The sequence below is a fragment of the Excalfactoria chinensis genome, chromosome 19 (assembly GCF_039878825.1).
Source record: "Excalfactoria chinensis isolate bCotChi1 chromosome 19, bCotChi1.hap2, whole genome shotgun sequence".
NCBI classification, from domain to species: Eukaryota; Metazoa; Chordata; class Aves; order Galliformes; family Phasianidae; genus Excalfactoria; species Excalfactoria chinensis.
In genome coordinates, this window is record NC_092843.1 from 5,563,421 (window position 1) to 5,579,426 (window position 16,006).

The 16,006-nt window shown below is 39.9% G+C and overlaps 1 protein-coding gene across 1 annotated transcript; it reads left to right on the plus strand.

The window, feature by feature from the left end:
- The first annotated feature begins 157 nt into the window (after positions 1 to 157).
- TRPV1 (transient receptor potential cation channel subfamily V member 1) lies at positions 158 to 11,630 on the plus strand. The gene is made up of 17 exons (XM_072353357.1): positions 158 to 233; positions 885 to 919; positions 2,240 to 2,555; positions 3,096 to 3,262; positions 3,497 to 3,649; positions 4,046 to 4,186; positions 4,654 to 4,952; positions 5,604 to 5,780; positions 5,987 to 6,151; positions 6,416 to 6,511; positions 7,116 to 7,186; positions 7,838 to 8,003; positions 8,696 to 8,762; positions 9,170 to 9,486; positions 10,019 to 10,146; positions 10,398 to 10,513; positions 11,059 to 11,630. The coding sequence occupies exons 3-17, from the start codon at positions 2,254 to 2,256 to the stop codon at positions 11,223 to 11,225; spliced, it is 2,532 nt and encodes an 843-aa protein (XP_072209458.1). The 5' UTR covers positions 158 to 233; positions 885 to 919; positions 2,240 to 2,253; the 3' UTR covers positions 11,226 to 11,630.
- The last annotated feature ends 4,376 nt before the right edge of the window (positions 11,631 to 16,006 follow it).

Here is a 16,006-nt window from a genome sequence, read left to right on the forward strand (position 1 = left end):
ATGGTTTTATTACTCTATTCCCTCTTCTACTGAACTTTCTTTGATTCTAAAAAAAAATAATCAGCTGCACATGGAATGATTTTGCAGACAAATGAAGTGGAGAAGCAAACTCTGAAGTCTTTGCAGCCCAGGCGCCTAGGAGGAGGAATCTCTGGCACCAAATTCCTGTAGCACAGAGGGACTTTACCGAGACTGGACTATTTTGCAGAAGACAGGAATTTTTTGCAATACTTGTAAGTTCTGTGCATGTATTTGAGTAGTATGCTTGTTAGTTGTTTGTAAGCTCTCTGTGTTATTTATCTGAAGTTGTGACATTCTAAAACAGTGCTTCCTTATTTATTGGCTCAAGCTTTGATTTACATAGGTTTTGAAGATTTAGGTGGGCTATGTATTTTTCCAGGAGGTGTATATTTCTTTCAAGAATATTTCTATAGAGTTTAAATGTTATATATTTTTTGTGCAAATTCAAACTTAAAAGGAAGCACAGATTTGTCTTCATTATCAGAGATGCCAACAATGGGCATTAGAAATAGAAGCACATACCGTAATTGAGGCAGGTTTGAGTAAATTGCCAGGAGGACAAGATTGAGGCTGTTCTGCTTAGTCTAATATATATATTCTGTGGAGAATACATGATGCCATTTTTCATAGCCATCTCCCTGAAGTTTTTGGCTCGATCCACATTGATTTAAGTGAAACTAAAATTAAAAATCATACATGTCTGTATTTCTACTCTTTTTTTTTTTTTTTTTTTTTCCATTTTTCATAAAAGTGTGTAACTTTTTACTTGCTGTGCTTGTTCTTCTGTACTTCTGGCATCATATTCCAAAGGAGAATATTTTTCTATAGATAACTTCTTACTCGCAGTGTCATTATTCTTTCAGGGTGATTGGACACAGGGACACAGAAAACTTGAAAGGTGAGCCCTGAAGACTCAGTGATTTAAATTGCAGTCGTAAGTGTTTCATCTGTGCTGTTTTGCTTCCAGTTACCCTAAATGTGCAAATTGCTGTTTTATTTTCATGTACGTTGCAGAACATTGTAGCAAATCAAATACCTGACAAATGTCTATTTCCCATCTTGCTTGGAAAGGAAAAAGTGATTCTTAGTGTAAATATTAACTCATGACATGTATGAGTTAAAATGCAGCTTTAGTGTACACTGTAGGTTTGCAGATGATCCCTCAGAAGATTTTTATGAAGAGAAACAGCCTTGAAGCTTATTTATGACATTGTTGATTTCATGCTGGATGTACAGAGATAATTATTGATGACTGGGATTGATTTATGATTGAAAGCCTTTTGAAGATTTTGTGACACTGATGTTCAGAGTGTTTGAAGCTGTAAGATTTTGTAGCAATCTAGAATTTTAGAACTTGATTCTCAAGCTATCCAGCTCCTTAAAGCCAGCTACACAGCAGCTCTGGTGTGATGTATTCCTGCCTCCATCACTGGAGTTCCAGAATATTTCACATTCAGTTACATGAATGCTGACATCCCTGTTCTACCTTTAGTACAACATATTTGTTAACTTGTGTCAAGCTCTTTGTGGTTGTAAATCAGACAAGATCAAACCTGTGGTCTTACAGTCATCTTTTATCTGTGGTAAACTTTTCTATTTCCTAGTCTTGTGTTTGAGGCAACACCAATCTCACCAGAGTTACAAGCCTCAGTTTTCATCTAGCACTGCTGTAACCCCAGTAAAGCCACTAAGTGATACTCTTCCTATAAATAGGAAGCCTTCTCTGCTCATGATCCTTAAGATACAATTACAGCACAATATATCAGGCTTTTATCACAGGCTTGATGTACTCCTGAAAATATATTGTGGCACAAATCAGTTAGAAAAGTGCATATAAATGCAGAGATTATTTGTGGTCTGAAGTTGTTCAGGCCTTGACAGAAGTTGGAGGAGGATGAGGCTGATTTTAAGCAGAAGTGACTGACTTTGCAGTGAGGTGGCTGGCAAACTCTGTACCACTCTGGCTTGCTTTCTCTATTCTGAAATGAATGGGGCAGTGGAGATAGTAAGAAAAAAAAACAACCAACTAACAACAGTGTAGGGGTAACAACCTACCAATTGGCTTGAACTCTAAGCATAGTGAATTTGTGTCCTGTTTCATTTCTGAGATGAGAGCAACCTATTAATTCCCAGCTGTTTCTGGAGCATAGTTCTAGGCAAAAAGGGACGTGAGGCATTCTGAAGTGCTGACTTGAGGTGTTTGTGTGGTTTGTTGCAGGCTGCCTGTTCATCATGTCTTCTATTCTTGAGAAGATGAAGAAATTTGGTAGTTCTGACATTGAAGAATCTGAAGCGACAGATGAACACACAGATGGGGAAGACTCTGCTCTGGAAACACCTGACAACCTCCCGGGTACATTCAGCAGCAAGGTGCAGCCATGCAAAAGCAACATCTTTGCAAGACGTGGACGGTTTGTGATGGGGGATAGTGACAAGGACATGGCTCCAATGGACTCCTTTTACCAGATGGATCATCTGATGGCACCTTCTGTCATCAAATTTCATGCCAATATGGAGAGGGGGAAACTTCACAAGTAAGTTTGCCTTTTAAAATGTGGTTGAAATGAGTACATTTTGGCAGTTGTAGGCTGTGCTACTTAAAGCAGTATTTATTGTCTGCACAATTGCATGCCTGTCCTCTCAGTTTTGCTATTTTTGGTGCCTAAAGTAAGGAGTATTTTACCTGAAATTGATAGTAGCTCTCATCTCTTGCCATCTCCAAAAATTCATCCCTTTAATCTTAATGATAAGATTTAATTCACATGCTTGAAACTGCTTGGTAAATGGACATTGCTTAGAATAAGAAGCTGGAACTGCCTGGATCCCACACCTGCAGTTAGACTGTTGTATTTCAATGCAACTTGAAGTCTTGCTTTCAACATTTCAGCAGTAAACTCGTAATTTTATCAGGACAGTTGCTATCAGACGTTATTGATCTTGTACATTTTGCAGATCCGTCTGTATTAATCAGTAGTGCTTGCTATTTCACAGAAGCAAATGAGAAATAGTATTATGGTAATTTATTAAAAGCCTGCGAAGTGCCTGGTTTTGGTAACTAAAATTTACCCTGCTAGGCTCCTGTCGACAGATTCCATCACAGGCTGCTCTGAAAAAGCTTTCAAATTTTATGACCGCAGAAGGATCTTTGATGCTGTAGCCCGTGGCAGCACAAAGGACCTGGATGATCTGCTGCTCTATCTTAATAGGACCTTGAAGCATCTCACAGATGATGAATTCAAAGGTACTACATAATGTCACCTACCTTAAGTTGCCCTCTGTTAGCCCGTAGTTCCTACTGATTAGGCAGTTCATTGATTGTAAGGTACAGGAGAATGCAGAAAAGCAGAAGTTTTCTGTGGAACTCTGGCTGGGTTTTCTTGTCTTTTCAAAAGAACCACATTAATTCTTGCATGCTTGGAAGTAGACGGTAGTTTTCCCGAGTGTTTTTGTGTAGCTGTAATTTTGTTTATTGTAGAACCAGAAACTGGGAAAACCTGCTTACTGAAAGCCATGCTGAATCTACATGATGGGAAAAATGATACCATTCCTTTGCTGCTGGATATTGCAAAGAAGACTGGAACTCTGAAAGAGTTTGTAAACGCAGAATATACTGACAACTACTACAAGGGTAAGAGAACAGTGGATACAGTTGAAATAGTGAATACTCCTGCAGATGCAGATAAGACTGGAGATAGGGATAGGCAGGGCTCTCAGACTTCTGTGTGAGGTGTTATGCTTGAGGAGGCAGTGCCCAAAGTTGTAGTGTGTGATTAACAACCAGTGCATTCATGGTCGGTCTGTTTTGTTAGAGAGGGGCAATATTCCACCCTTTGTGACAGTGATTTAGCAGCAGGTTCAAAGGACTTTCACTTGCTGTTTGTGCCATCTTTTTTTGTTTAATTCTAGAGTTTTTTCAGTCTACAAAGCTCTCGGTTCCACCATTTTATATGAAACTGAATGAATTGTGCTGCTTGAAAGCTCTCAGTTTGCATTAAATGTTGAAGATTTCTGTCTGTCTCTGTAGGCCAGACTGCACTCCACATTGCCATTGAGAGAAGGAACATGTACCTGGTAAAACTCTTGGTCCAGAATGGAGCAGATGTTCATGCAAGAGCATGTGGGGAGTTCTTCAGGAAAATCAAAGGGAAACCTGGTTTTTATTTTGGTAGGATTAAGCACGTTATGAGCTTTATTGAACGAGTTATCCTAGCATTATCCCAAGTGAAAGATGTTAAATAATCCTATTTATGTGAGACTGGAGGCCTAAAAGTCATAAATGGTTTGATCCATTACTTATTCCAGATATTTACTCCCCAAACACAAGTTTATAAAGAAACACAGTTGGTAGCTGATGGTGTTCATTGTCAGATTGGTGTCTACCTCATTTTATTTTTTGAGCACTTTTATTTTGAGAGATTGTAACCTTTCACCAGTCTTTATTTTATAGTGTTTTTATAAGCATCCATGTTTGTGTAGTGCAGTTAAGCTGAAGAAAATGTGATAGTTGTTTGAACCACAAGGATTCAGCAGAGAAATTCACTTCTTCTCATGGTGAAAACTGTAAATAACATGGTCTCTTTTCTGTTTATGCATGTGTACTAAGCATTCTGACCCCTCATTTCTTATCCATAGGAGAGCTGCCCCTGTCCCTAGCTGCTTGCACCAATCAGCTCTGCATTGTGAAATTCCTCCTTGAGAATCCCTACCAGGCTGCTGACATTGCTGCTGAGGACTCCATGGGCAATATGGTCCTGCATACTCTGGTGGAGATTGCAGATAATACTAAGGATAATACCAAGTTCGTTACCAAGATGTACAATAACATATTGATCCTTGGTGCCAAAATAAATCCTATCCTGAAGTTGGAAGAACTCACCAATAAAAAAGGGCTGACTCCATTAACGTTGGCAGCCAAAACGGGGAAGATAGGGGTAGGTGAGCAAATGTGTCCAGCTGTCCGTTACTGTGTCAGGTCATACAGAGTACAGGAGAAACATTTATGCAGAATGGATGTTATCACTGCTTATTGCTGAGTCCTTTCTATTAAGAGCAATCAGTATTACAGTTTAACATGCAAAGCTGCATAGTGCTTAATACCTTTGAGGAGTGTGTGTGCATGCATGCATCTACTCACGTGGCATTACATATATACTAGCAGTATATAAGACAGCCCAGGTGGAAACAGAAAGTGGGTTTCTGCTATCATCTGAACAAGAGACTTGTACTTTTGATTGATGAATGGAACTCACCATCTGACAGTCTCCATTCAACATGGCTATATGCTCAGATGTATAACAGATATCTCTGTATTTCCCTGGTAGGTTTGAAATATGGATAATTGCAAATTTTATGTGGTAGAACGCAAAGAAATGAGCTTTATTGTACATCTGCATTTTCCACCGGCATACAGTGAGAAAATTCATATTTTTTACTTCAGATTTCAGTCTCTTTCATGGTCCAGTGGATTGACTTCAGCATAGTTAAACTGTGTTAATTTAAATTATTCTTTTCTTATGAAGATACCAAGGAACTAGAAGTCTGTTAGCGCTGAAATGTTGGTTGTATTGTTCTTTTGCAATTAGATTTTCGCTTACATCCTCAGACGAGAGATCAAAGATCCTGAGTGCAGACACTTATCTAGGAAGTTCACTGAATGGGCTTATGGACCTGTCCACTCATCTCTTTATGACCTGTCCTGCATAGATACATGTGAGAAAAATTCAGTGCTTGAAATTATTGCCTACAGTAGTGAAACACCAGTAAGTATGTACTTCCTTGGAGTTTGTTTGCAGGCTGGGGACTGCTGGAGATGAGCAATGTGCTCTACACAATGTATCTTTTGTACCATTTCTGTAAAACAGTGATCTGTATTAGAGGAAACATTTGCTGAAGTTGAGTATCACTATTTTTAAAGCCCAGTGCATACTGAACCTGTCAAGTTTCTTCTCTTTATCCTTCTACTCAGAATCGTCACGAGATGCTGTTGGTAGAACCCCTTAACAGGCTGCTGCAAGATAAGTGGGACCGGTTTGTCAAGCACTTATTTTACTTCAACTTCTTTGTGTATGCAATTCATATCAGCATCCTCACCACAGCTGCCTATTACAGACCTGTGCAAAAGGGGGAAAAGGTATGTTACTTTGTCACACTTGGTGCATGATATGCCAGAGCAGCCTCCTATTTGCATGTGTGCTCCTAAGGTCAGTTTTCTTCCTTTCCTGAAGGTGGGAGGAAGACTTTGATCTTGCTTGCTTTTCAGGCAAGCCTTGCACCATTGCTGCAGCACATTCAGAAACCTGTTACCTCAGAAATGTAATTGTTTTCAGCCACTAGCAAGGACAGGTCTTTCCTATCTCTAGCTCTGCTGAATATCTCTGTGCTCTGTTTTACACAGCCTCCCTTCACTTTTGGTCACACCACTGGGGAATATTTTCGAGTGACTGGAGAGATCCTGAGTGTATTGGGAGGACTGTATTTTTTTTTCAGAGGGGTAAGATATTTGACACTTTTCTGCTGTAAGTGCAAGTGAGAACCAAGCTTGCCTTTTCAATTGGTTGTCAAGATAATCCACGTTTTTAATCCAGAACTACAAAGCTTTTTCTTTGCCCTGGTTAGGAGACATCAGGTTGCTAACAAACCCTTGGTCTAAGTAAGGTACAATTTTATCTACTTTACGAAGAAGAGAGACCTAAGAAGTCAATGAGCATCTAAACAGTTAGCTTGGCCAAAATGTAAGAATGGAGTATTGCAAGTAGCCAAGCCTACATTAAAGATTAACTGTCCTAGTTTAAAGTCAGTCACCCTCCTTTTGGTAACCAATAGAGAATATGCAGTGATTCAGAAATCCTCAGACCACTAACTGAATAGACAGGCATCACCAAAAGAGGTGAAGCCCAAGATGTAAGGGGAATGTCATGTTATCAAAGTGTCTCCTTTGCAACAGTGTTCTTTTAACTGTTCTTGTCAGATGTTCTATGGGTACCAGCTCCCTGGTATAGATACCAACACTTAGCTGATGAGTTCACATGGGATGTTTACTCTCTCCTTGTATACAATGTCTTCATTCTTTTTTTTTTTTTTCTCCTTTCTTTCAGATACAGTATTTTGTGCAGAGGCGCCCATCATTGAAGACACTGATAGTGGACAGTTACAGTGAAGTTCTTTTGTAAGTGCTTGTGTCTGTGATTGTATTTCAGTGTAAAGCAGATGGCTGTGTGAGATGTGTTGCTTTGGCTTAAACCACTTGTAACTGGTAGACACCCTACAAAACACTTGCCAGTGGCTACTGTAGCACTTAAACAAGTGTGTCTGGATCAATAATGTACTGTGGAGGTAAAGCAGATTAAGCATTTAGAAATGTAGTGATTGCATTATGCAACTGAGTTAGGATTAGATCTCCAAGATGGACTTGCCAATACAGTGTATGCACTGGATATGCAGATATCCTCCCATTCCTGAGGGGAATTTTACATGATTTGGGCCCTTTGTTTCCTAGAGGGTGTGCAGCTAATATGGACAATTTCATGTGTTTCTGGAAGGAGAGAATGTGCTAAAGAAATGAATATGCCATCGAGGACTTCAATTCCGTCCAGTCAGAATGAAGAGCAAGAGTATATGGAAGTTTGTATGTGGGGAAACTGAGTAGCTTGCAAAGGAAATTGTAGGACTGGCGAAGGAAAGGAATGAAGGGAAAAGAGGGAAAGGTTCTGCCAAGGCTTTAGTGTGTTCATTATGCTGTATGTCTCATGTTTCTCCTCTGTTCATACCACTTATAACGGTCTCAGCACTCTGCATTCAGAACATACTTGCCTTTCAGCTTCGTTCACTCGTTACTCCTCCTGAGCTCTGTGGTGCTGTACTTCTGTGGCCAGGAACTGTATGTGGCTTCCATGGTCTTCTCCTTGGCTCTGGGCTGGGCTAACATGCTATACTACACCCGTGGCTTCCAGCAGATGGGCATTTACTCTGTCATGATTGCAAAGGTCAGTCCAGTGAGTGGGTGGTGAGACCAGCAGAGTGCTCACAAGAGGAAACTGCCACCAGTACATGGCTTTCTAGGAGAGGAGTCACCAGGTGCTTTCATGATGCCATTGAGAAAAGGCCCATCAGACAACCACACTCAACTTTTATTTTCTGAGCAAAGAGATACACTTTTTAAGTCATAGAAAAGAACACCTGTTCCACATCCCTGCATTTTGTAGCAGTCTTGAGACCTTCTGTTACTGTTATGCTTCAAAGTAACTCTACAGCTGGGTAGATGTGGATGTAAGTTGACTGAGAACGGTACAGAGCTCATCTGGTGTGAAATAGCTGGAAATTTCCTTAGGAATAGTCTACACGTTTTAGGTAGGAGACAGTAGCTGGATGATAAACCTCTGTGTATGATATAGTCTGAGAGGGGAAGAAATAGGCAAATATGGTTTATACTCACAAAGATGAAACTATTTGTTCAGTATATGTATTGCACACATGTGTAAACTATTGCTTGAATAACAGAGAAAAATGTTTTCTGTATTAAAGTTGATTATCTTGGCAGGATAAACAGCAGCTTAATGCACGAGCAGCCATTTCACAGCAGTTGCCTTCTGGAACTGAAGGAATATTTTCTACTGATTTTTTTGCAGTTTATATTCAAGGATTTGCAATAGAAAAATGTTCCATTTCTATGTTACAGATGATCCTAAGAGACTTATGTCGCTTCATGTTTGTCTATCTAGTATTCCTCTTGGGATTTTCCACAGGTAATGTCAAACTTGGTGTTGTTTTTTTCAGTTATCTTAATGAATCTCAGAAAATAATATTTTTCAGTAGACTTAAAATTTTTATTTTCAACAAAAAAACTAACAAATCAACCTTGCTACAAAAGTCTTTTCAGAATAACAACTATATGTATGACTGCTTTTCATCCCTGGGTCTCAGACTGCTTAATGGATAGACAGTCATCCTGTTCTGTGTAGGCAAACCTGAGACAATGCTTACTGAAATATAACAGTTACAGGGACTATCTTATATAGTGATTTCATTGAGGACAAAGTGCTGTGAAAATATTTAGTCTTGTCTGATACTTTCATGCTCATTTTTATTGCTTGTGATAGATTTATGATCTCAAATTATATTTTCATGCTGTGTGATTCTTCTTTTGCTACAGCTGTGGTGACTTTAATTGAAGACGACAATGAGGGGCAGGACACAAATAGCTCTGAATATGGCCGATGCAGCCATACAAAACGAAGCCGCACATCGTATAACAGTCTGTATTATACCTGCTTAGAACTTTTCAAGTTCACTATTGGGATGGGAGACCTGGAGTTTACAGAGAACTACAGGTTCAAGTCTGTGTTTGTCATCCTTTTGGTTCTCTATGTCATCCTCACATACATCCTCCTGCTCAATATGCTTATTGCGCTGATGGGAGAAACTGTGAGCAAAATTGCACAGGAGAGCAAGAGCATCTGGAAACTCCAGGTATCTTGGTTCTGTGAGTCTATTCAAGATGGAGGTTGTGGAGAATCTTAAATTTCACAGAGAATATGTAGAAATTGACATGTTTCAACATAATAGGCCACGGCACGCAGGTTCCTTTTGTGCACATACATGATATTTAGTCTGAGCAGATGCTGTCTGTGTTGTGCACATGTTCAGAATTTAAGAAGAGGATTTCTGCGTTTACACTGAATTATGGAATGGAAAATCTTGATCGGAGTATGAAGAGAGGGTTATGAAGGGAAAGATAAAACTATCTTTTCCAGAATCTCAAAGGCACACTAACTTTTGTTTGGGGGTGAGAATTGTAGCTTGATGGTTCTAATCACAGGGCAATAACTCAGCATTTTAAATGTCACGCTGACAGAGGTGATGCTTGGTAGATGGGTATGACGCATGCTTTATGGTGGTGATAACAATAAAAGCTCAAGGTTTCTTTTTCTAATTAAGGGCAGAATTCAGGATTTGCATGAGTGAAACAGCAGGTTCTTAGTGGTCTGCTTTTCCCTGTTAGAGAGCCATCACGATCTTGGATATTGAAAACAGCTACTTGAACTGTTTGAGGCGCTCATTCCGATCTGGAAAGCAAGTCTTGGTGGGGATCACACCTGATGGCCAAGATGATTACAGATGGTGCTTTAGGTAACCTGCTTGTATGTCAAATGAGCAATCTTTTATAGACAAACACCACTGAAGTATTTGATAATGGATAATGGGAAGAAGAACTTTCCCCTTGGAGCACTCCTCCAACAAGTACCATGCTACAGAAGTCAGTTTAATCTGTTTTCTGGGTCAGATCTGTGGCTTGAGAGGTAGCGTTGTTGATATAAAGTAATCCTGGGGTTCTCTCTTAATAGTTAGAATAGATATTGTTTTTGTTGTTCTCTCCTCAGAGTTGATGAAGTGAACTGGTCCACGTGGAATACTAATTTGGGCATAATCAACGAAGATCCTGGGTACTCTGGGGACCTCAAACGAAATCCCAGTTACTGTATTAAGCCTGGTAGAGGTGAGGGTTTTAGGGACGTAGTTTCTAATGATAGAAGCAGTACAGACTGTTAGAGGGCAGTCTGTTTATACACTTAAGTATAATGATGGAAACTAAGTTTAGGTCTTTTTCAATCAACAAAAAAATGTAAAGGATAACATGGGCTTACTGTTCACATAGCAGCTTTATTCTCTGGAAGGAAAGCACTATGGATTCAGCGTTCTGACTGTTGGTTTTATAAGGCAAATAATACGTGCAAATCCTGAGGGCTTGTGACAGTGTATGCTGGCAACCACCACGTAGCCAGAAAGCTGCTTTGGAGGCCGCAAATATGGCTCCTTCGGGAAGCCTCCTTGGGATTCCAGCATCCAGCACAGCATTATTTAACTCTAAGACAATCTGCTGTGCTTGCCAGCTGAAGTATGGAAAACTTGGGGAACAGAATATGGAAAGAATTCCACAAAGCCCTTTCTTCCTGCCTTTCTTCTTTCATCAGCTTCCTGTTCAAACCACTTGTATATTTCTGTTTGTGTGGAGAAGAAATTAACCATTCCTTTCCTTCTTAGTTTCAGGGAAAAACTGGAAAACTTTGGTTCCACTTTTAAGAGATGGAAGCAGGAGAGAAGAAACACAAAAACTACCAGAAGAAATCAAACTAAAACCCATTTTGGAGCCTTATTATGAGCCAGAGGATTGTGAGACATTGAAGGAATCGCTTCCAAAGTCAGTCTGATGTTCTCTTGTTTTTAAGAAGAAGGTTGATTCTAGTTGTTTGTGTTGGTTCTTACAAGGAGGACAATTAAAACACTTCCTTCATAAGAACAGGGATTTGTGGAAAAAGGCCAAAGAAGTTAGGAATTGACTGTGTGCAAGGATTCATTAAGTATCTTGAATAAAATACCAGTTGTTTAAGCTCATGTCTTCATGGTTATTTTTAATATAAATGTGAAAGAAAGTAGGTACTTACTGCTTGATATGTATTTACTTGGCTAGATATTTGTAAGTCAGCCTACATGCGAAGTGTTAGACAATTCTTATAGTTTGATGTGGGTTGGTTTGTTTTCTTTTGCTTTGCTTTACATTAAATACACTGAGAATTTCCCACAGTTCAGAGCTGTCTGAAGTGAGCTGTTTTTTCCTGCAGATTTTTTCCCAGTCTTCACTTCTTTCACTCTTTGCAAGTGCTCTCCTGCATTTCTGAGGTCTGAGCTGACATTCTGATTGTTGGTCCTTCACTAAGTTTTGCAGATTGGTACAAGTGGCCAGTAATGGTGAATATTCTGTTGATTCTATGAAAATAACAAAAAGGCTTATAGAGAAAAGGTTATCACTTGCCTCTCTGCACATAGTAGATTTCATACTTTGTCTGCTTTTAGATTCTTTTAACAAGTGTTTGTCTGAGCAGCTGCAGGCCTTGATTTCATGACTTTCCAGCCCTGAAAACCAACTAACTGCATTAAAATGGAAATGGGTAAGAGCAGTAAAAATTAACAAGCAACCAGAGGTAGGTTGCTGTGAAGAATGTTTCTTGGAGAGGAGATAAATGAGGACACACTGAGGGTAAGTAATGAATCATCTAAAGATGTTGTTAGTCTTTCTCATAACAGAAGAACAAACATACTCTGAAATTGTAAAGTTGGGTAGTCAAAATGAACAAAATGTTTCTTACAGAGTCTGAGTAAACACCCGAATACACAGTTACTGTTACTGAGGCTGAAAGCTTAACAGTATCCCAAATTTGACATTTATTTAGATAACAGATGAACTTTGCATAAAGTAAAAGAGTGTGGCTATATAGACTGTATGTTTCAAAGGTCAGGTTTATAATAATGAATAACAGTAATAATTTTGAAATCAGAGTTTTTATTCTTGATTTTAACAGCTGTGGGAGGAAAGCAGCTGGTCAGAAAAGAAGGATGAGAAAATCTGTGGTACAGAACTGACCCAATGATCCAGTGCTGGACCTGTGGAGCTGTGATGGGCAAGTAAAGGTAAATGACCTTCTTTTCTTTCTATGTATCATTAAAGCACATAGACCTAACAACCTTTACTATGCAAATACAGTATACACATACAAGTATCCTTAAGCCAGTGTCAGTTTGAGCTTGTGTGTTGTTTCTGTGGCTGTGCTCAAAGTGCATCTGTTCTAAAGTGGTATGCTAGATAGATGAGTTAGGAAAACTGGAATTCAAAGAGAAAATTGTGCCAGCCTTTGGAAGATAATTTTCATCAGTGCATCTTAATTTTTCTCCACAGTAGTGCAATATGAAGGCATTCGCTACTCTTAAAAAGAAGCAATTATATTTACCAGCAGACTTTTCTCCACTGCTAACACTGTCAGGTGCACAATACAGGTTGTTTCTAGTTAGTTCTTTTACAGGGGTCAGGACTTCTCTCAGTGCTAGTTTCTCATAGGTTACGTGTAGACTTCAGTAAAGTTTGCAAGCATCCAGCTTATTTGAAATAGTAGCACCATCTAGAGGACTATTAATTCTTGATCCTTCTGTTAACCAAATCATTCAGGATGAATGTTACTTTTTTCATAGAGTTTTGCAGAGTGCAGCCACAGAAACTCGCTAAAGAATTTGAAAGAATTATTTAACAAAAATTAAATTTAAACTGAACAAGCTTTGTAGCTCATGAACAGGGAGACTACAAAAGGTGTTCAGGGCAGGGATGTTGAATGTTATACTGCACTAAAGGTGCGTCTCTGAACTCCTGTTAGCAGGCTCTAGAGGTTCCAGTCAAGACTTCCTTATGTTTCTTACTGAATATAGTAAGAGACCGTCTGTATGTAAAACAAGTACAGCTAAGTAAACAAGACAGGCTGAGGCAGTGAAACTCCAGCCATTAATAATAAATGTAGAAAGGGGCCAACCAGAAAAACACAGGTCACTGTCTCCATGCCTCTGTGTGCCAAAGCAAATTTACACTTGAATGCACACAGGGAACTTAATGTAGCTGGAAAGCACTTGTGAAGTTTCTGAATTCCCTGTGAGGGATCCATTTGTCATAATTATCTGCCTGTATAGAGACCCACTCCTAGTGGTTAAATTCCATCTTGATTTATATCAGGTGCCTATCCAGAAGGATTTATTTGCTTCCATGGGTAACCTGAACAGATGGTTGTTGGCCTGTGCCTTCCTGTCCTTTTCTGCTCCAGCAAAATTACAGGGAGTGCAGGGGACTTTTTATTAAAAGAAGATTGAAATGCAGGGTGAAAACACACATCTGTATAATGAAAATGTAAATGTATTTGTAAAATGTATTTGTGGGATAGGGTTGGTTGCTTTTTTTTCTTCAAACCCTCAGCCTTCTCTTGGAAGCAAAAAAGAAAAATCTCATCTTCCTCACATAAGTTATTACTAACCTATCAGAATTTCTAGCTATATCACCACTCAGTTACTGCTGCAGGCAGGAATTTGTTTCCCACAGCTGGGGCAATATAGCCCAGCAGGGTCTCTAACCCAGTATCACACATGTTTATTTGGACTCAGCTAACCATGGCTCTACCACAATTTACTTCCTTCATTTTCGTTCCATCTAAATGCATGGAAGTGCTTTGAAAATGAAGGTGCGTCTCTATTCAGGCAGACTGGGTGGGATGCCTACGGGGGACACGCTGGTTCTGAAGAGACAAGGAACACAAAGCCTTAGTGGAGGGCTGTGGCTAACCCCCAGGGAAGAGAGGTGGCTTGTCAGGAAGTATTTGTGCTTTAAGAATAGCTTTGCCAGGACCAGCGCACTGCTATTGGTACTGCTAGACAATTCCACTGGCTGACAAGGAGCATGGCCTTACAATAAATTAATCTTTATTTCTATTTTTGGGGTGTAGGTCCAGCTCACCTTGCCTGTCATGCTGGCACAAATGCAAAGGAAATGGAGTTGATGTGCTCACCTCATCTGTCTGTGAGTGACTGTAATTAGCAGTAAGTGTAAATAATGAGTGTAAATGTGCATATGATGGGAGACAGCAAGAAGTGAGTTCATCTAAGGTGAGTTGGGCTTCATTTTACTGGGGATTGAAAATGGGCTGATTAACATGTGTAAAAGCCAAAGGTTGATCTCAGTATGCTACAGCACTGCCTAGTCAGTCACATAATAAACCGCTGCATCTTTAAAATTTCCAATGATTTCTGAAGTATTTGAGGAAAGTATATGTATTACCTGAAAAATGTGGAGCCACATAACCTGTATTATGTATTTATTGTGCCCTCTGCAACAGCTGGTATTGTAGGTTGCATATCACTTGTCCTAATTAAACTCAGCTTTAATTCCTTCTCAGGCAGCACATTGTCAGTTTTTGGTGGGCTCCATGGGAGACTGCACAGCCCACCAGGGGGCCTCCACGCTGTGTGCAGAGATCCTTATGCAGTCCCAAGGTACCCTATAGCTGACTTGCCCCGGGAAAACCCCTCTTGCTCTGACACCTCTGTCTTCCTATTCTGCCTCCAGTCATATTCATCATGCAGGATCATATTTATCTTTGCCAAAAGCCAGCTAATCCCACTGCCCTTCTGTGGCAAACATTTGTGAGGACGAAGGTACTTATGAGTCTTTCTTGCTCTATTAGGCAATAGACAAAGATGTAGTAGGGTCTGAAAGGAATATGTCTTAATCAATGCTGTTATATGCATCACCAGGACTCTGGGTCTTATGATGTAGTTACAGAGCTCTGAAGTGCTTCCCATCACCCACACCATGCAGCCTGGGATTGCTTCTGACTCTGGAATAGTTTCCACAGAGAAAATATGGACCCAATTTCACCAGATATTAAACTGTACAAAACACTTCAGAATGGATGGTGGAGAGTATGCTATTTTTTGTGAAGGAAGGGAAATCAACCAAATTATCTCACAAGACTTCTGCTTTTTTGGTGTATTTGTGATACTGTGGCAGAGCTACATCACTATTAGTAATGCTTCCTGTTTCAGTATGCAGAAAATGAGTGGGTATGAGGAGACACGAATATTTACAAAATCACTGAGGTTTTCAGACTCCATCATCAACCAAAATTGTACTCGTCTGTCATTGTTTTAATCAGCCTCCCTGAACAGTTTAGTCACCTGAATGTTGACAGGAGAGGTTATGTCACCTGGAATTGCCATGTCAGCCGACGGCAGAGCAGCCAAGGAAAGCAACTCCCAGTGACAGGAACCAGGAGGAAGTTTGTCCTACTCACTCAGCCAGTAAGAGCAGTTTTAAGCAATGTCATCAAGTGGAAGTCATTTCTTTCCAAGGTGGTATAGTAGGTGTAGCTCTTATTCCAAAGGTGAGTGTGGATAATGAACCACCCAGGGAAAAGGGATTGTGTCCTCAGTTTCTGAAACTCAGGAGTCTTTAATTGACATAGAGAAAGACGCAGGAAAGCCAATGTCCCTCATTAGCAGCAAGATTCAGAATAGTGAAATTGAGGGCTGGAAATGGGTAGGGGGCTCTCAAGAGGCTGATTTGCAATGACAGATGGAACGCCTGTATCTTAGCTTAAGGTCTGTATGACAGAAAGTGGAAGCG